Source organism: Phycodurus eques, chromosome 7, assembly GCF_024500275.1.
Source record: "Phycodurus eques isolate BA_2022a chromosome 7, UOR_Pequ_1.1, whole genome shotgun sequence".
NCBI lineage: Eukaryota > Metazoa > Chordata > Actinopteri > Syngnathiformes > Syngnathidae > Phycodurus > Phycodurus eques.
In genome coordinates this window covers 6,740,640-6,761,798 of record NC_084531.1, presented here as the reverse complement: position 1 = coordinate 6,761,798, position 21,159 = coordinate 6,740,640, and the positions used below count along the sequence as shown (strand labels likewise).

General features: G+C 41.4%; 1 protein-coding gene across 1 annotated transcript; it reads right to left on the bottom strand.

The window, feature by feature from the left end:
* Positions 1 to 128: 128 nt before the first annotated feature.
* cab39 (calcium binding protein 39) lies at positions 129 to 13,525 on the bottom strand. The gene is made up of 9 exons (XM_061682134.1): positions 13,326 to 13,525; positions 10,527 to 10,682; positions 10,243 to 10,407; positions 5,889 to 6,007; positions 5,474 to 5,642; positions 4,927 to 4,986; positions 4,600 to 4,665; positions 2,823 to 2,966; positions 129 to 2,409 (listed from the first exon to the last, which is right to left on the bottom strand). The coding sequence occupies exons 2-9, from the start codon at positions 10,638 to 10,640 to the stop codon at positions 2,221 to 2,223; spliced, it is 1,026 nt and encodes a 341-aa protein (XP_061538118.1). The 5' UTR covers positions 10,641 to 10,682; positions 13,326 to 13,525; the 3' UTR covers positions 129 to 2,220.
* Positions 13,526 to 21,159: the final 7,634 nt, after the last annotated feature.

The window sequence follows — 21,159 nt, the reverse complement described above, 5'->3', positions numbered from 1 at the left end:
TATGAATGACTATTGTTACCTGACATCCAGTTGCAGAGCATTACCTGCGTACATTCTTTCTCGTGGATAACAGTACCTCATTAGTTTTTGGTTTCTTAGTGGAGGGAAAAAAAATGATAGCAGCTTCATCACAATTCATTTTCCCCTTTATTCTCATAGGGCTCGGGCCTCTGACACTTCCGAAAGTTTTATGCTGAAATTGGTGTCAAAAGCTGCATACAAGCTAAGTTCAATGTGACATTTCAAAGTTGTTAAATTAACAATTCCAGTAGAACACCATTAGGACAGCATCATGCACAGCCAGTGTAGGAACATGCATGTTCAATGTGCATGGAGGAGCTGGGCTCTGAGTGAGCAGTGCTGTGACCTTTCTGACCTGTTTGAATCTATAGTTCACACTATGTGGACGATGTCAACTCATTGCAATTCTGCTCATAGCTTTGTCTATAGTACCATATGGACAAACCATGATGCTCATCGTATATTCTTAGCCACAAATGTGTAACACTCATTGTACTGGCCTTATATTCCATTAAATGACTACAAAACAAGGGCGTAAGAAAGCTACCAAGGTCCTGCTGAAGTTACCATAAAAGCACTTCCCAAGAAACAAGCCCATAGGTCAGGATGACGAGGGAAATACAAATCATTGATATTGAGGAGTGGGGACACCTCAGTGCACATGCTCATCTCCAATTTAGTTAGTCAGTCACAAAGCAGGGAATTGGTTACTGATTTCAACCTTCCTTTCCTATCCAGGAGTGATGTTAGAGCCATCCAACCAGCAAAGTGCTGACAAATCAAGCTGATCCCTTTCTGATTATTCCGTTTAATTCTTTGTGCATTTTATTAATATCTTATAGCACAGGTGTCAAACTCGAGGCCTGGAGTCCAGACTAAGCACACCGCATGCTTTTATGTGGCCCGCACAAATCGATCATGTGCACTGAGATGTTTCTTGCTAAAATACCAAATTTGCAAATTGTCTTCACTTTTAATAGTTTTGAGACAATTGCTAGCATTTTCGTTACCAATCCCCCTTTTAAAATAAATTGAATAGTGAACTTTTTTTTTTTTGTACTCACCAATTAGTTGTCCGTCAATTTGTCTTGTATATGTAATAATGAGGTGATGATGTTTATATGGGCTCACAGTCAAAACGGCCATCTGAGGGAAACCATTACTACAATGTAGCCCATGGCAAAAAAATGAATTTGTCACCACTGTTAAATATGGGTAGCTAACTGGGAGCTGCCCTTTAAGTTACGTACAAGAAACCCAGCAACCATTTCAGCAGTAAAATGAAATGTAAAAACAATGACACTTGTCTCACTTAAGGTTTCGAAAGTAATTTGATTACCATTAACTTTCATGTTTAAGGTAAATACAAATAATATATTCCTATGTTAAGGTTAACAAAAAAAATAATCTACAAAGAAAAAAAAAAAAGCATATTTACATGTTCTCCCTGTCTACGAAAAGAACAGAGGGAGGACTTTGGAGCTTTCATTAATTACATCTCTCTTCCTTCTCTTGAGTATTTTCAGTGCTGGGTCATTTAACAGCTCACAGGGGGTCAAGACTAGCGCGTGTCATGGCATCAGAGTTGTCGCCACACACTGTATTGATGAAGGCATTGACGCACGTGCATGTAACTGTCGGACCACTGAACATGACAGCCACACTGGTCAGGCCACAGCAGCGCCGCCATCAGGTGCAGACACCCATCTGTCACCTTCCAAGGCATGCGGGAAAAGGTAACCATGTTTCTCGTACCATTTCCATCATAAAAGTTTGAGGCCATATTCTTGCAGAGGGTGTGTATGAATCTGTAGCTGTTAAAACGCTATACGAGTGTTCAGTAAGACTGAAATTCTTGACTTCCTATGCGTGTCTCAAGTTAGAAGTCTGCCTTCATGGTTAACTGACTTGTTTATGATGGACAAATGTGTTATTGGACCATATGTGGTTCAAGGTGCATGAAAGCAGCAGCATCTACGGTTTTCCTTTAAACAAAAACTCTAGGGGGGGAAAGAAATACACAATGAACAATGTTCACTGATGGGCTGGAAACTTCCCAACAACTTCAAATGCATGTTTTTGTTGTCTTAAGTTTGTTTGCTGAAATTTTGTTCGAGACCAGAACAGCAGCAGTCGATGGGTCCGTTAAGCAGCCAAGAAATGGTGGCTCCGCCCCCTCCTTGCCCTTGGCACCCTGCCTCAGGCTTCCTGCTGGGTGGGTCTCTTGAGGTCCCGGATCTGTTTGACCAGGTAGGTCTTTTCATCATTGAACTGTTCGTCTTCTGTTCTGTCATTCTGGAACTTGCTGAGGAACTCGATGAGCTTGGCCTGGTTCTTCAGTAAGATGTCCAGGATGGGCTGCGTCTTGCTAGGGTTGGCCACAAACACCTGACACAGGAGGCAGAAAAGAACACGTTCAAGTGTGTGCTGTGGGTGGTACCCACAATGTATCATGTGGAACGCATGTATAGGTTTACTTTGTGTTATTTTATTTTATGAAAACCATCTAAACTTATAGCACGTCTGCCTCACAGTTCTTAAGACCGGGTTTAAATCCGGCCTCGCCTGTGTGAAGTTTGCATGTTCTCCCCGTGCCCGCGTGGGTTTTCTCCGGCTACTCCGGTTTCCTCCCACATCCCAAAAACATGCATGGTGAGGATAGGCGGTACGGAAAATGGATGGCTAGAAAATCATCTCAAATTATTAAATCTATCATAATGTATGCTCAGCTTTCCAAATTATTTCCTACTGCATTGTGTTGCCTGTCAAAATGTTTAGAATTTTCCTCAGAAGTATTTTACCTTAAAAACATGGAACGCCTCAAACTGGATGTTGCGGCTCTTGTCACGTAGCAAATTCATCATGAGTTTCAGATTTTCTGGCTTGCTGATGTATTTGGTCATGATGCTGAAGTTGTGCCGGTCAAGGAGCAACTCTCCCAGTAACTGTCATTTTGCAGTGAGAAAACAGATGACAATTTGTCAATTCAGTTATTTACTGTGTGCGGTCTGAGCGACTGGTAAGAAAACACAAAACAATGGGTGCTCGTTCACCACTAGATGGTGCTCACAATAACGGGATGGTTCTAAAAAACAAAAAATGAACAATACAACAAACCTTTCAATAATGGAAGCCCATTCCTGCCAGTGAAATTATTTATTATTATTATTATTATTATTTTACAATGGTGTAGATGGGAAGAGAAATAAATTAGGGTTTATTTTAAAGGAAGAGTTAGCTAAGAATGTCTTGGAGGTGAAAAGAGTATCAGATCGAGTGATGAGGCTGAAACTTGAAATTGAGGGTGTTATTTATAATGTGATTAGTGGCTATGCCCCACAGGTAGGATGTTCTGTTAAAAGTTAGAAATGCATTAAAGAGGATGAAAAATGGAAAGGCAGTTGGTCCTGATGACATTCCTGTGGAGGTATGGAAGCATCTAGGAGAGGTGGCTGTGGAGTTTTTGACCAGCTTGTTCAATAGAATTCTAACAGGTGAGAAGATGCCTGAAGAATGGAGGAAAAGTTTGCTGGTGCCCATTTTTAAGAACAAGGGTGATGTGCAGAGCTGTGGGAACTATAGAGGAATAAAGTTGATGAGCCACACAATTAAGTTATGGGAAAGAGTAGTGGAGGCTAGACTCAGGACAGAAGTGAGTATTTACGAGCAACAGTATGGTTTCATGCCTAGAAAGAGTACCACGGATGCATTATTTGCCTTGAGGATGTTGATGGAAAAGTACAGAGAAGGTCAGAAGGAGCAACATTGTGTCTTTGTGGATCTAGAGAAAGCCTATGACAGAGTACCCAGAGATATATATATATATATATATATATATATATATAACACACAGATTTTTACTTGGCAAAGAGCCCGTATACTCCAGTATTTATTTTTTAACTCATAATGGCGGGACCTGTTTCTGCCAGTGATTTTTATTACTTTATTTTTAACTCCCCCACACGTTGCTTGCATACATACATTCATTTAAAAAAAATCGCTGTCGGAAACAGGCTCCGCCACCGTTTATGACCAAAGAAATAAATAAAAAATAAAATAAATTACTTGCAGAAACGGCCTTCCTGCCTTGTTAAAAATAAATAATACTTTTATTTTTTTTTTTACTGGTCAAGTGTTGTGTTTTTAGTGGCGGAAATGGACTTCCATATTAAATAGCTCTGTGAGGCGTTATGAGGAATTCCACTTGTATTCTAGGAAGGACACTCCCTACTCCAATATTACTGGCTGCTGTATCCCAGTAGAAAACGCACTACTTCTTCCAGACAGAAAAAAACAACGTACTGTATGTGACAAAAGTGTGGCAGCTTTAATATGAATCCCACTGACCCTAAACACCTTAACCCCAACCCTTAACAAAACCATAACCAAACATCTGATTTGTATTTTGTACAAATATGATATTTGGGACGAGGATCTCATTACATCTACATAGCCTGCTCTTCCCGTGATGCAGGAGCCAATCATATTACAGTGGGGCATGTCCTGTCTAGAGCGCGAGTGGGATTCCTAATAACACCTCTGTGAGACCTGTTTATGGTATGGGGTCAATGCTCTTACCTTGAGAGACTGCCTTTTTGTCACATAGTTTTCAGAGTGGAGTAACTTCTCATATTCACTAAAGAACTACAGAGGGGAGAAAAGTAGAACAGATGCTGATGAGCTCATTCGGTCAAGGAATAGTTTCACAAAAAATGGCTTAAGGCAGCACTAACAGCAATATGACTGACAAGAAAAGGAAATTATTTAGTGTTTAAGGATCCGAAGTTAAGCAGTAAATGTACATAATTTATTCCCTCGATGATGATGATTATGATGATGACGTGCACATTTAACATGGATCAATGTCGCACATCAAAACCAGACAAGGAAACATAGCACACTTACCTTGTCATAATGTTGTTCCAGAAACTCTGCACTCAGTAGCTTGTGTCTTGTGAGGAGGTCCTACAATCAAATTCACAACAAATTTAGACTTGACAATGACACTGTCTGCTCACATTTTTTTCTGTTTAGACAGCTAGGGGGGGGGGGGGGGGAACACCTTAGAAAAGATGAGAACAAAATATCTGTAATTGATAAATCCGAATCGTAAAGTATCTTTTAGGTTACAGTGCAGAAGTCATATTGGTGGAAATAATTATTAATTGTACATGAGTCCAACTAAAAATCTGAATTTGAAACAATAATGTTACCTGACTTTTTTAAACTGACCTTTCATTGTAAGACTGATACAATTACAGAGGTCTCCATCATAGCGAACATTTTAACCTCCAGTTCACTTTGCAACGGGTCTCGCATGCATCACTCAACATGTCAAGCAACTTTCTGTTAATGTGACAACCTTTCAGAACTCAAATTATTTCATAAAGAAAAACATCAGGAAATGATTAAATGTTTGTGGGTGTGCAGTATCACAATACAGCCTCCTTACTTTGAAAGTGGCGAATGCATCTGAGGCAATATCAAACGTGGACATCTCCACATATCGGAAGAAGTCATAAAACTGCTCTGACCACAGTGTGATTTTGGCCAGTGGTTCATGTCGGATACATTCCCTCAACATGATCCCACAGTTGAGGGCAATCTCTGGAGACTCGTACCTGCACAGCACAATAACAGGCTCACTGAACAACAAGCAATAATCCTACAAATACACATACAGCAGAGTATGGTTGCACATGTATTGTTCACAATTTTGGTGGTCAATCATCATCTCAGAACAAATTAAAATCTGCCAGAGCCATTAGAGCATTATTGTTTAAGGAACATCAACCATTTTCAGGTCATTTGAGAAGTTGTTACCACATTACTTTTTTATTTGTGTAGACCCTGGAAATGTCTCCTACCCTTTTAGTAACATGAAGAGTATATTTTGCTGGGTACAGAGGTACTCCACCGTCGGTGTCCGAGTACCAATCTGACGTCTCAAAATATTGTTGAAGATCTGAGCTACATCTTTTTTGCCCTGGGTGTAAAACACAAAAACAATAATTACTAGAAGTACAACAATCCATTAATCGACAATCAATTATCAAATTAATCGACAACTATTTTGATCATCGTTTAGAGACCTTGTTAAATTCAAAATTGTCCGAACCCTCTGAATTTATCTAATTTCTGTAGATCGTCATGAAAGCAGACTGATCACCTTTGTGTTTAATCAAAAAAGTTTTTGCTTTATGATTTAACATTTGTGCCTATTTTCTGACATTTTAGTGACGAAACCCTTAACTGACTCATAATCAATTTATGTTTGTGCATTTTCTGCACTGTTAATTTGAAAAAGTCCTGTTTTTGAATAAAGGAAGGGAAATTATATATATATATACATATTATATATATATATATAATCCAATTCATTGTTTAATCGAAAAATAATTGACAGATTAATCGATTATCAAAATAATTGTTAGTGCAGCCCTAATAAATACATTAAAGTTTGATAAAGCACAGTACAATGAAGACATTTTTACAACACACTCCTCAACCAACAACCCAATGAGGTAGAAATGCAGAACAATAAGATGACAGCATGGTCACACACTTCCATATATGTATTTTGTGACGCATATTTCTCAACCATAATCTAACAGCAGGAAGTATGAGGGAAGGTGAAAGAAGAAGTGGCAGATCACACAACACTGCTACTGATGACACAAGTGCATGAGTCAGGGCAGCAGCAGGGAGCTGCTCTGGTGGCGCATGGCAGAAACAGAGCTTTGATATGCATCAACACAGAGGCAGTGTCATTATCAACATTTTCCCAACACCATGACTTGACTCAACATTTCATTTTAATGACAGAATACACCAATAATTACTATTATTATTACAAGAAATGAGACAGGCAAGCATTTACACTTACATCCATACCTATAATCATTGCGGTTTTCTTCTGCCATCTAGCGGTGATTCTTGTAACAACACGGTGTTGTTCAATGTCAAACAATAGAAGGTGTGCCGAGTTACCTATCAAACACCCACATAATGCATACATGTTCTCCCCTTGAGACAACAGCACTAACTGGGATAGGCACAGGATAAGCTGCATGGAGGATGGACGAATAGATTGAAATTGTTCTTGTGTCCACTTAAAAGCAGGACCATTTTATCCCACCAGGCAGCCAGTTTATCAGGAGTTCTCAAACTTTTTTTACACCAGAACTACCGACCCCAAAAAATAGCTTTCCAAATACCACCATCGTGACCAACATTAAAATACAGTAGCGAAGAAGGCCAAGGTGGTCATCAAAATGATGACAGAAGTTTCATTCCGAAAAAGTAAATTTTATATCAATATAAGCCCATTTGACATTATGTAGGTTGAATTAGCACTGCGCCTAAATATAGAACATTTTAAAAACTAATTAAATGATTTAATTCAAATTTACTGCACTTAAAGTTCAATGAAAAAAAAAAATAACATTGAAAACCTACATTAAGTTGCAATGATGTGATGAGGCATACTGAAAATGGAATGTGTTGAAACACTGTGTTACACTTAGCAAATGTCTTGGAATTACCTACTACTGTCTTCTGGGTGTGTTCGCAGGTTTGTTGGGTTAATGTGATATATGAGATAACACAGATGAAGCGTCTCATTTGGCTAACTTAGTAAAAGTGAGCACTTTAGGGATCAAAGAAATCAATGTCAAAAAACGACAGCGCAAAGACAATATTACAACAATTTCTTTTAGTAGAGTCAGAAACGCCGTCTCGTCCACCTGTGTGCATCCGACAAACTTCTGGTGCTTGTTTAGTGACACCACAGCTGGTAAGTTTGCATTACAACTGCAATATGAACTGTTTACATCTTATTAATTACATCACCAGATCAACTTCTCCATGAACACTGAATACCGTCACTCCACCGTTTATAATTCTTCTGAGGTCTGAATGTTTTAAAGAACTTCTTTAGGTTATTTATCTCTTCATATTCTTTGAATGCTGTCACTGAGGAGAGAACAGGCGTTTTGTGTGATATCGCCGATAGAAATTCTGATCCAAAAACAGCTTCAAATTAGTAAACCAGTACAACTTCATTATTCCTGAACATATCTCTACAAAAATTCAGACACTAGACCACAGATGACAATTGTATTTTATTTTTTTATATCGTCCGATCTTGATTTATCACAATTTTTTTTTTAAATAACCAGTTTTAAAACATTGTACTGAAAACCAAAGAAGCTAGAGAGTAGTTAAAATTTTTATTCAAGCCTTTTGTTAACAACACTCATATTCAATATTTAAAACAATAACACAAACATATAATAAGCAGATAAGGCAAATAAAATGCTGAAAAATATAAAAATTTTCTCTCAACAGTGACATCGAATGTCGAAAAACAGTTTGAACTCCTGAGACCGGTGGCAAAAAAGACTGAGAAAGTTGAGGGATGCTCATCAAACACCTGTTTGGAACATCCCACAGGTGAAAAAGGCTCATTGGCAACAGGTGGGTGCCATGATTGGGGATAAAAGGAGCTTCCCTGAATTGCTCAGTCATTCACAAGCAAAGATGGGGCGAGGTTCACCTCTTTGTGAACAAGTGTGTAGGAAAATAGTCGAACAGTTTCAGGACAATGTTCCTCAATGTACAATTGCAAGGAATTTAGCGATTTCATCATCTACGTTCCACAATGTCATCAAAAGGGTCAGAGAATCTGGAGAAATCACTGCATGTAAGCGGCAAGGCCGAAAACCAACATTGAATGCCCGTGACCTTCGATCCCTCAGGCGGCACTGCATCAAAAAACGACATCAATGTGTAAAGGATATCACGCCCCTGCTTATTTCAGCAAGACAATGCCACATTCTGCACGTGTTACAACAGCGTGGCTTCGTGGTAAAAGAGTGCGGGTACTAGACTGGCCTGGCTGCAGTCCAGACATGTCTCCCATTGAAAATGTGTGGCGCATTATGAAGCGTAAAATACGACAACGGAGACCCCGGACTGTTGAACAGCTGAAGCTGTACATCAAGCAAGAATGGGAAAGAATTTGCTTTTCCTAATTAATACAAAATGTACTAGCGGATCAGCTCTTGTCGCCGATGTTACGTGTGCTTCGCGGTTCCACTTGGGACCACAACCAGGGCCCTGACCCGCACCACCTCAACGCGAAAATACAAAAGACCAGCGCAACAAATACCACACTGGCTGATCTGATGAGCAAAAATGTTGCTTAAATGTAAGAGTAGCAATAGAGGATGTCCGCTCCAGAGGTGGGTAGAGTAGCCAAACATTGTCCTCAAGTAACAGTACTGTTACGTGACAATAATGTGACTCAAGTAAATAGTAGTCCTCCCAAAAATTACTTGAGTAAAAAGTATGCAATGAAATTATTACTCATGTACTGAGTACATAGTGAGTAACTTCAGATTTTTTTTGTACCACAGCATGAACATCAATTTTAAAAAATAAATAAATAAATAAAATACAAAATAAAATGTGAATGAAAGCTGTTGTTTTTGTTCATCTAAATGTGAACAAGAGTAGCACACCGTTGCCTTCATGGTAACGACGACCTTCCCAACATGGCCACCACGTAGGCACGACGGTCAGCGGGGCAGGCTTATCTAGTGTGAATACCTGTGTCCGGGAAGCCCAATGTGTGAGGTCATGTGACTTTCTTCTTATTGGTGAACTACTTTAACGTCACTTGCGCTTGAAATTGGATGGCGCAAACAGCGCCTGATGTGGAAGTCAAAGTCGTAGTCTCGCACACGAAATAGTTGATAAATAAGCAATAATTAATAAATAAAAGTAGCGAGCGACATTTAGATCATTGTAACGTAACAACAGCAGAAGTAGCTGAGGTTTTTCTGGTCTCGTCAACTCCTGTGACTGCGAGCGCACAGGCGAAAACTCAGGCCGCATATTGGTCCGCAGCAGAGTAGTATTCACAATTACACCTGTGTGTGAACGGTGGATGTGTGGAATGGATCTACCTGCCAGTGTTCAAGGAGTACGAAACAGCCTATAACATCAGTGACGGCAACTCCCCTCCCCCAAGCAATCTATTTCGGATCTATAAGATTTACATAAATGGGCTATTTTGAGTTCAAAATGGCGAATTTTGCCAAAAGGCGACTGATTTGCATGTATGATACATACAACTTCATCATGCACTATGTCAAATACATAGCCATTCTCAATAGCTGGGTACTTGCGTTCTCTTCTTCAGCAATAAACTTTTACCTCAAAGTCAATGAGTTGCAGATCTGCTATCAGTGTGCTGAGCAAGCCACTGTTGTAGAGCTCCTGAGCGAGTTGGGCCACTGCTTCAGTCTGGGGCTCTTTCTCATTAGTCCCATACAGGATTTCCTTCATGGCCACTAGGCTCTTTGACACCTCTTCTGTAGCCTGAATATATAAGATGCACGTGAATACTGAATTATTACATAATGCATAAAAGTGTTATACATGTACAAACAGACAATATGCCCAAAAGCACAGGAGTAATTGTGTGAGATTCAGCCGACCTTTTCAGCCTTTTTGTCAGAAATGTCGTGCTTTTCGAGCACCGTCATACTGTCCTTAAGATTCTTGACGATGTCCGTCGGCGACTTGTGGGACTTGCCAAAGGGGAACGGCATGGCGGTGGGTTACCACGAGAAACTGGGCAGCGCGCGCTCCACCTGAGTTGTCAAATGTCAACATGGAAAAGAAGTTGCAATCAAGCCAATCTATAGGGCATGAAAGTAGCATTCTGCCAATGACAACACGTTAGAACTAGTTGGAGATAATTGCAAAATTGTGTGAAGCGATACACAGAGGCTACCGGGTGACTCTCTCAAATGATTCCATGCAGACGTGATAGCAGACATGTTCATACAGAGGCTGAAAAAAATAACAACACTGGATAAAGAACACCATGTAGGGCTCCAGTATGTAAGGTATTTATGCATGCATGTAAGACCGTCAGCACATAATGAGTACATTTTAAACATAGCTCTTGCGTATCATTACATAACGCAAGTGTGCCTAATGTTGTGATCACTGACTGCCTTAATCATATAATTCAATTGAGAGCATATACATTTATTTCCAGAAGGAAATAGAAATATAAAAACAGCATTAATCCTGTGATTTCAAATTGCTTCGTAGCGTGTCAAGAGGCAAAACAAGTTATGTAATGGTTGAAAACTCCTCCTTCAGATCTAATACTAGTCCAATCTTGTCAAACTGATTTGAGGAAATACTTGTGTTGACACAGTAAGTACAGTAGTATCTTGTTGTACAACCTCTCCAGCAGATTTTAAGCCACGCGCACCCTTGAACAATTGATGTGAAGATCCTCACATATTTTATTTAACACATATAGAACATACTAAATTCATACAATTACAATTTTCATTCATCTTGTGTTAATATATGTGTTCCTTCTGAAACCTGAATCATGTGACCAAAAGAAACATGTAACAAAGAGGTGTGAGGACCCCATCTCACTGGTGCTGGTTCACTTTAGTTACAAAACAAGGTCTCTTATCTACACGGGCCCCTGACCCACCCAGTTACTTTAGACTCACAACAAGAAGATAGCAAGATGGCAACCCATATCTTTGTTGTAAATTTAAAAAGGACCTGTTTGGTGGCCAAAATAGATAATCCCAGTCTCATGAAAGGTGAGATAACAATATGCAATATGAAGACTCATAGATGCCTCAAGGTAAATATGATTCTCATGGAGCATCAATGGAACTAGAAACGCATGCTTGTAGATGTAGCCGAACAGACATCTTCCAATGGTTCATGAAGCGGTATTTGAATGTGCCAAAATGTGATGTTTAACAATATTTCTTTTGTGTTCTTTAGGTTTTAAAGTGGTTAATTTCTTAATCACACGTGTTGTGCACCATCAATGTTCATATTAAAAAACACATACTAGTCTTGGTTTCAAGAGGATTGGCCATGAGAAGGTTGCTTAATGATACACCGTTAATAATCTGGACGAACCTCAAGTTTGCCAGGTGGCCAAATCCGTCTTTCACCCCAGCTAATGCTTGTTAACATATCCAGCACGCAGCCTTTCTGCTCCTGACCTGCTTCACTATCAGTGACGCAAATAGGGAGGCATTGCATATGGCAGGTTCCATCAGCTGCTGCTGCTGCAATGACTGCTACTTGTCACGTTGGAGGGATCAAACATTACCACCCAAAATGGATTCACTTGAGGAAAACACTTCTAGTAGACAATAAGACAAGGTTTTGGGCGAGATAGATTACACCAACAATGCAAACTAGTAAACAGTGCAGCACACATGAACTATAATAATGAGATCCAACACAACGGTTGTAGCATATGTCGGAGCTGTATTGATTTGACATTTTTTATTATAGTTTACTGCATTATAATAGAACTATTAACGTAAAAAATAAGGTAGCACGCCATTAAAACAGCTCTTAAGTAGGATGCAGTGCAGTTCTCCACCACTGCAAACTCCATATATATGCACACACATATACATATATAAGTCCCGAACTAGATTGGTCACATTGGCTAGCTCATGAAGTGAACAGACAAGTAAGTGCATCTACTATAATCTTTCTCGAATTCAAAGTTGGTACTAAGATGATTTACTTGACGGGCAGGGCTCACTGACAACGTTAATTAAAACCAGGGGGCAATAATAAATGAAACCCCCCACGGCCCCTTTAGCAGCTGGTAACAAGACGCTGAGCACCTCCCATCTGTGTTCGACCATGCCTGCTTTGTGATGGTCGGAACTGGCACAAGGCAGACTTCTTCATTGTGTTGCAAAAAAAGACACGGCATCAACGCGTAGCCGTGGCAAGCGTATCCCCCAGTACAAATTGATTTGGCAGCGAAATTGGAATCTATTCGCAAGGCAATGCGGCCTATGAGGCTTCAATCACAGCTCACCAAACTGCTGGCTTGGGAGTGAATATGTGTAGCATGTTATCGGGGCTAGGACAGGCCTACTGCTTCCCAACCATTTCACTACATGGATGTGAATAAGAGCACTCGTTATCAAAACGCGAACTGTGATAGTTAATTCCCCGCCGTACGTCAATAATATGACGACGGTTTGCTAGTTTAGCACGGCCAGGCCTGGCGAAGGCTGCGCTCGCACAGTCAAGTCCATGCTTGACATAAACAACACCGTGCTAAAGATGTGCTAATAAAACACTCCAAACGTCGTCGAGTCAAATGTCAATAAGGCTAAAACGTTTGGAACGAGCTACATTGATGTAGTCGCACAATATAATCTTATCGTCCACAAATGTCAATTGGGAACACTGGAAATGCAGCAGATTACCTCGTGAACGGCGTTTATGCTCGTTTCCCCCTATTCGTCACGTCGGTAAAAGGCGACGCGGGCCCTCCTCGAAACAAAAAAGTCCGCGTCGTCGTCCCCCTCTTGTTGGTACTCGAGTTAGTTGTGTGGCCAGTACGCACGCTGACACTGTCCGGTGTCCGCAGTCCGGCTGCTAGCGTTAGCACAAGCCAGTTTGTCACCGTCCCGTGTCTCTCGCGCCTCCTCTGGCTGACTGCTGCTATTGCAGTCATGGCGGGTGGCAATGAAAAGTCTTGGTCAGTACTCATACTCTGTACTTAAGTACCAGTATGCATTCTGTTTAAAAACAAACAAAATAAAGACTGGTAAAAGTGGAAGTACAGTACTGAGTCAACCTCGTGTAAGCGTAAAAGTACCAGTTTCTGAGATGTTCTTTAAGGACCTATTTAATACTGTGAATATTGTTCGGGACTTACAAATGATGTCTACAGAAAAAAAATTCCCCCCAAAATAAACGTTTTCTGATTTTCAGCCAGATTTTGGCACACGTCACGTGCAGAAGGAGACGACGTTTCCTCATTTGACATGTTCTGCAGTGTAATTTTTGCATTTATTGAATTTTGTTTGAGACAATAAGCACAAATCGTGATAGTGAAACATATTACGCTTATTATTATTATTATTCTTATTATTATTTTGCCTCCTTGAGGAAAAGACAGCCACGTCATCCCACATGAGGTCATTTTTAAAGTTCTTTTATTTGTTTTGAAACGTCTCAATGGTCTTGGGCCATCATATCTAGCCAATATGCTTTTATCTTGATCAACCCTCACGGATCCTGAGGTCCTCTGGCAGTGGCCTTTTAATTGTTCCAAAAACCAGAACAAAAACCCACAGAGAGGCTGCCTTCAGCCATTATGGCGCGCACCTTTGAAACAGCCTGCCAGGGGGCATCAGGTACGCAGAGACTGTTGATGTTTTTAAAGGTTGGGTCAAGACTCACCTGTTTGGTTTAGCTTTTAACTGATATACTACTTTTTATTTTACGCATTTATGCATTACTTATTTTACTCATTTATCTATTTATTTATTGTGTCATATTTTATGGTAGCTCTTATTATCCTTGATAGTATCGCTTATGGTCCTTTAGCGGTTTTATTGTTTTTTATTGTTTTTCTAGTCTTTTTAAGCTTTACTCCAGCGTCTCCTCATGGGAGCCTCCACACCGGGTGGTGTGTTCGGTGTGCCTGCGGGATGTCATATTGCAGCCTCCTGGAGCCGGGAGGGCTGAGGGATCTCCGCACAAACATGGGAACACCCACCCAGTCTACCCCGGCCGGTTGTGGTGGTTTCTGTGATGGCGTCCTAAGTGGTTGCGAGCTGTGGGACTTATTGGTGTGCATGGCTCCAACAGGTTGTCTTTCCTAGCCTGAATCCCCAGTGCCTTGCCATGTTGCCCTGTCTCTACGCTATCGCTACACTGTTAGTCAATAGATGCTGTGTCTGTGTGTGAGAGTTTGAGTATGTCTGTTCATATGGGGGTTGTCTGCATTTATCTGTGGTGATGGGAGGGGTGGGTTTTTGTAATAATCCTGCCATTTTAATTGTTCATAATCTGTGAAGCACTTTGGGTTGCATTTTTGATGTATGAAAAGTGCTATAAAAATAATTTATAGCACTTTGATTGATTGATTGAATTCTTTGGCAGCCCAGTGGACGACTGATTGATTGATTGAATTCTTTGGCAGCACAGTGGTCGACTGGTTAGCACATTTGCCTCACAGTTCTGAGGACCGGGGTTCAAATTCCGGCCCCGCCTCTGTGGAGTTTGCATGTTCTCCCCGTACCTGCGTGGGTTTTCTCCGGGCACTCCAGTTTCCTCCCACATCCCAAAAACATGCATGGTAGGTTGATTGAAGACTCGAAATTGCCCGTTGGTGTGAATGTGAGTGCGAATGTTTGTTTGTTTATATGTGCCCTGCGATTGGCTGGCGACCAGTTCAGGGTGTACCCCGCCTCTCACCCGAAGATAGCTGGGATAGGCTCCAGTACGCCTGCGACCCTAGTAAAGATAAGCAGTACAGAAAATGGATGGATGGGTTGAATTCTTGCAGATTTATTTCTGCAAATATAAACGGCTCAATTTTGTATTGATTGCATCACAAATGCCTGTAAGACATTTGAAAAGAGTTCCGATGGATGACACAAACGTGCATAGTGGCATCGTGTGACACAGGCAGACTTTGATGTGCATTGCTGGTTTTCACGGCAGACACCTGCCATCACAGCGCCGTGCTCGTACTACTTTGCCAGGCATGAACACTTGATAAAAATAGTTTTGGACTATGACAGTAAAGAGGCGTTTGATTTTGTGACGTTAAAGGCTTTCTGTATGGTCATGGGGCTCGGCTGAAGGCTGACATTGATGGGAACGAATGGCTGTCATAACGGCAGACAGCTGACCGGCGAGATGGAAAAGTGAAGGAAACAACTGCACCAAAGTTTCCCCCATAGCTAGAAAATGGACAATAACTAACATACTTAGCACATTCTAATGTGCACGCAGGCCAAGATATATGCTGACTGTTGTCACAGCCTTGCAACCTTGCCCTAACTTTAGGAGCTTCCACGGCAATGTGTGAAAACTCGTTATCCTCTGAGCATCGCTGCATTTACTGTATGCTGCCCAGACGCAAGGCCCATGTGATTCAACTTGCTTTTGAAAACGACCTCGCTCTCTCACAAATTTCAATCTGATGGAAGGATGCATCGATGAGGAGGTTCAGCGCGGGGAGATGTCACCTCCCGCAATATTGACACACTACTCAAAGTAGGTTCGAATTGTGTGGGGGGGCGGCACGGTGGCCGACTGGTTAGAGCGTCAGCCTCACAGTTCTGAGGACCTGGGTTCAATCCCCGGTCCCGCCTGTGTGGAGTTTGCATGTTCTCGCCGTGCCTGCGTGGGTTTTCTCCGGGCAAACCGGTTTCCGCCCACATCCCAAAAACATGCATTAATTGGAGACTCTAAATTGCCCGTAGGTGTGAGTGTGAATGGTTGTTTGTTTGTATGTACCCTGCGATTGGCTGGCAACCAGTTCAGGGTGTACCCCGCCTCCTGCCCGATGACAGCTGGGATAGGCTCCAGCACGTCCGCCACCCTAGTGAGGAGAAGCGGCTCTGAAAATGGATGGATAGAACAGGGGGTGGGCAAACGTTTTAGCTCAGGGCCCACATTGACTTTTAAAATTTGACAGGCCGGCCAAGCCAGAACCAGATGCTTACATATCAAAAAATAAAACAAACAAACCAAAAAGGCATTGTAGTGTTAATACTTAGATTTATTTTTAATGGGAACAGTGTTTTGTTGATCACTTTTTTTGCTAGTGCATCAAAGTCTGGTGTTAGTTTTGTTGTGGCAATTCTCAGAACACATCTGAGGTGTTCATCACTCAGCTCGGATCTGTAGGATGTTTTGTTGGTGTTCATCACACAAAAGTCTGTTCACACACATGTAGACCCAAACACCATCAGCATCTTCCGGATTCTTGGAAATGTGTCGGCACGTAATGATGTCCTGAACGGAACAGAGGATAGGACCCAAAAATGCACGACTCCAAAACAAATGGACAGTTTCCAAAAAGAGAGGTTTAATAGACGTGCATAGGTCGGTACACAGGCAGGCAATCCAAGAAAGGCAACAGTATCCAAAAACATGAGGCAAAGAGGCAAGGTCGATAATCGGAACAGGGTCAAGTCTTACTGTGCGTCTGTGACAAGGAATGCTGGAACGCGACGAAAAGGTGCAACGAGAGGGCATGAGACACGAGGTTAAATACAATAGGTAATTGGGGTGAACGAGGCACAGGTGGTGAAGATGCTCACAGGAGCAGGTGTGTGTGAAACAGGGAGGGGAAGACAAAACCCGGAACACACACCCATGACAAATGAACCATAAAACTCATCCAGTTTGAGAGTTTCTTATAAGACAGTATCACATTGGAGATGAATGAGTTCCATCTGCAGCTCCTGTGGCGCCGTTTTAGGGTTTTGTGTGACTGAGTCTTGGATGGCAGTTTGTCAGATAAAGGTGTTTTGCTGAGCCTGCAAGCTTGATTTTTAACCGCTGAGGCGTAGCCATCAGTGCCTGCGATGATTGGCTGTTAGCATAATCAGCATGCTTGGTAGAAAAGTGACGGCTGATGTTATATTCCTCGAAAACCGCAATGGTTTCTTAACAAATTCGACATACAGCCTTTGACCGGACTTCAGTGAAAAAGTATTTAGTAGTCCATCCTATATTAAAAACTCGGCACCACTGTTGCCACACTTAGTTACTTTACTGATTACTTGATTTCAAAAGTAACTAAGTAACTAAATAACTTTTTAGTTACTTTCAGCAGGTGCTAAGTGGCAGGAATATCACTTATCCACAGTACAAAAAAAAAAAAATTTAGCTTAACAGTACTCATGACTTGGTAATGTACGCACACACACACACACCATTGCTCCCACCATCATAATTGGAAACGAGAAAAAGTGACAATATTACGCAATTGTTTAATGAGCAAAGCTGTGGGTGATTGACGGGCGGGAGAAGCACTTGCTTACGTGACGTCAGCCGTGCAACGCGTTAAACCAGCTCACAGTCCCGACTCCAATGGAGTTGAAAGGTCTCACTTTTCATTGTAAATATTATTTAAGGTAAGTATTGTAAATCCTTCAGTGAGACAGTCCTTAACCTCCATGAGGGATTTATGACCACGCACTTGGGCATGACGCACACTGCATTGTGCACTTAACACGCCAGTAAAACTGTATTATTTGTGTAAATAAAAAAGTAACAACAATCAAATACACTCTTTCAAAGGAAAATATCAAAAATAGTGTGGCGAGACTGACATCGTGCATTTCTTTGCACTTTTATGGTATTGCACCGTCGCTGTGCATTGTAGACTCAACAATCACGTCCCAATCGCGATCAAACGGCAATGATTGGCTGGAGTGTGAGCATTCGAGTCGTCAGCTCCAAATCACGACTTGCTGAGGAACATAAATGACTCTAAAGTAACTGCAGTCTGCTTACTCTCCTGGGGAAAGTAATTTTTTTACTCGTTCCCCAAAATGGCGGAGTTTGGGAGTCACGTGTTACCGGAAACACTGCTCAGCACTCACTGTCGAGTTTTCAGTTCTTTGGTCCACTCACGGTTGAAGAAGGGTTCAGAGCAGTAGCAGAATAAAAACAGAACAGCCAAAGTCAATGTATCACTGTACCTACTGCGCTACCTGGTGGAACCACTGGACATTACAGGACAATGTCAAATGAATGAGTCATGAATTTGATGATTTGGGGTATTCTGGACCAATCTTTGACGGGCCGGATTGAAATGGTCAACGGGCCCAGTTTTCCCACCCCCTGCTCTAGAACCACTTGACAAACCACATCTGCCATTTCAAAGTGATTGTATACCAGATATACAGCAGTTAAATGGATTAATAGGATTTAGAATGCGCCTTCTGCTTTTTGCATCTAGCGCCTTCCGGCGGCACAGATGTCCAACTTGAACCTGGTCACAGACTCGTTTTGACCTACAATATGTTATGTATATAACAGTAGGACAAAATCGGATTTTGTTGGCATTGTACCTTTAAATTCCATCCATCCATCGCTTTTCCTCATTACGGGTGAGTTGGAGGACCTCCTCGACACAAAAAGCTAACTTTGGGCGAGAGGCAGAGTGCAACCTGGACTGGTCGCCGGCAATTTGTGGGGCACAAACAACCATTCACACTTCAATTAAGGTATCAGCCATGTCTTCAGAAACCCACACAAGCACAGCGAGAACACACAAATTAGGAAGGGCGGAGCCAACATTTAAACACTGAAATCAGAGGTAAATGTTCTAACCGCTATTTCACAGGTGTCAAACTCATGGCCCGGGGCCCAGATCCGCCCCGCCACATCATTTAATGTGGCCTGCGAAAGCAAATCGACTTCATATGTTTCTTGCAAAAATATAAAAATTGCAATATTGTTTTAACCTTCAACAACGTTGATAATTGCACAAAGCCTTTTTTGTTACCAGTCCCGCTTTTAAAATAAAATGTTTTCATGAGTTTCTGATTTCAAAACTAGTTATCCAACATTTTGTTGCGTATTTGTAATAATATGGGGTGATTATACATGTATATGGTTTCACAGTTATAACGGCCTTCTAAGGGAAACGATAATACTATGTGGCCTGTGACAAAAATTAGTTTGACACCCCTGCCCTATTTGACTGTACCGCCTTGTTTAATTTATTTTCTTTAATACATTTCATTCAACTACATTGGTGTATATTATTCTTTTTAAACACAAAGAAATATTGAACTAATTAGTTAGTTAATTGTTTCTTGGTGTCTCAAGTGGCAATTCAAGATGAAGCTGACTGCTCAGCACTGGTCATCTTGCCAGAGGCTCCTCCTCCTCTCCAGCCTCACTGTCCACCATCTCTGGGGGTCATTAGGCTCTTCATGCTGATTAGGTTTGCATGAATATAAGCCTTTGTTTGTGTTCTGTTCCCACGACCCAGCATTCGCCTGGCAGTCGCGTGCCTCCAGTGCACGGGCCTCCGCTTCAAGGGATCCGAAGATGATTGGGCATCTGGTCAATCTGACATCTGCTCAGTAAAACGGTTAACAGCAAATGCCGAACACTCGACAACAAAAACCGTGGTCAATAAGTCAGCTGGTCCCTCGTTAAGCAAACTGCACACTGTAGGTATTCTAGGGATTCATCCCTATGGAGTCGCTTTATCACCATTTCATTAGAACCGGGGACTACAGCAATAACTTACCGTAATTCAGAAGAAGAATACTTGAAAATGACATTTCACATGCAATTCAAAATCAGGTTAATTAATTATTCAAAGATGAAGTTCCAGAATGAATCAGGCTGCAACAGTACCCAGAAAGGAAACTGTAACTGTAAAACTATAAATAGGCTTGTTTTCAGATCCTTTTGATGTTTTAAATACGTTGTATGAGCATAAGGGAACGCGGTGTTCTCGTGAAACTTTGCCTCAGGCCTTCCTGTGTGGAGTTTGCATGTTCTCCCCATGTTTCTGTGGGTTTTCTCCGGGTACTTTGTCTTCTTCCCACCCTTGTTCCAAAATTATGTTTTTCCATAGTCTGAACATGAGTGTGAATATGCTTGTTTGTTGATACTGTACGTTCAGGGTGTACTCTGCCTCCTGCCCAAAGTCAGCTGCATGGGATAAGCTCTAGTTCACCTGCGACCCACATGAGGAAAAGGGGTATAGAAGATGCATGGATGGATGGATGGATTGATTAATTTGCCATTCAAACAGCCTATTGGCCGTGAGTGCCATATTTTTTTGTTGACCTTTGTGAATGTTATAATTGTGTTTCACTGATTTAGTCAAGCTACAAGCAAAATAACCATTGAAAAAGCACACCAGACAATAAAAGACCATGTTTCTACAGTTGGGATAGACTGTAAATAGTTGGAGTACCACCATTTTTTAAATGAGAAAATGGCAATGATCAACCCCAATCAAATGACAAATCAAAATTCTGATTACTAAGGTTATTTCACTTTATAACCGAATAATATGATATGTCACAGCCACTGCCCATGCACGTGCGCTGCCTTATTCCCCGGTGATTTGTCAACATTCTCTTTCCCTCGTTCTGCGGCCTTTGGCAATGAAGGTGTGGCCTCTTTGCAGGTGTAATGTAACGTTGCTGTCACAAAGAATGACCGAGGTGCTCCCCGAGGCAAATGCGTGGTAACTGCACACCCTTGTTCATCTCTGGGAGAGCAGGAAACTGCACTTTTTTTATGGGTGGAGGA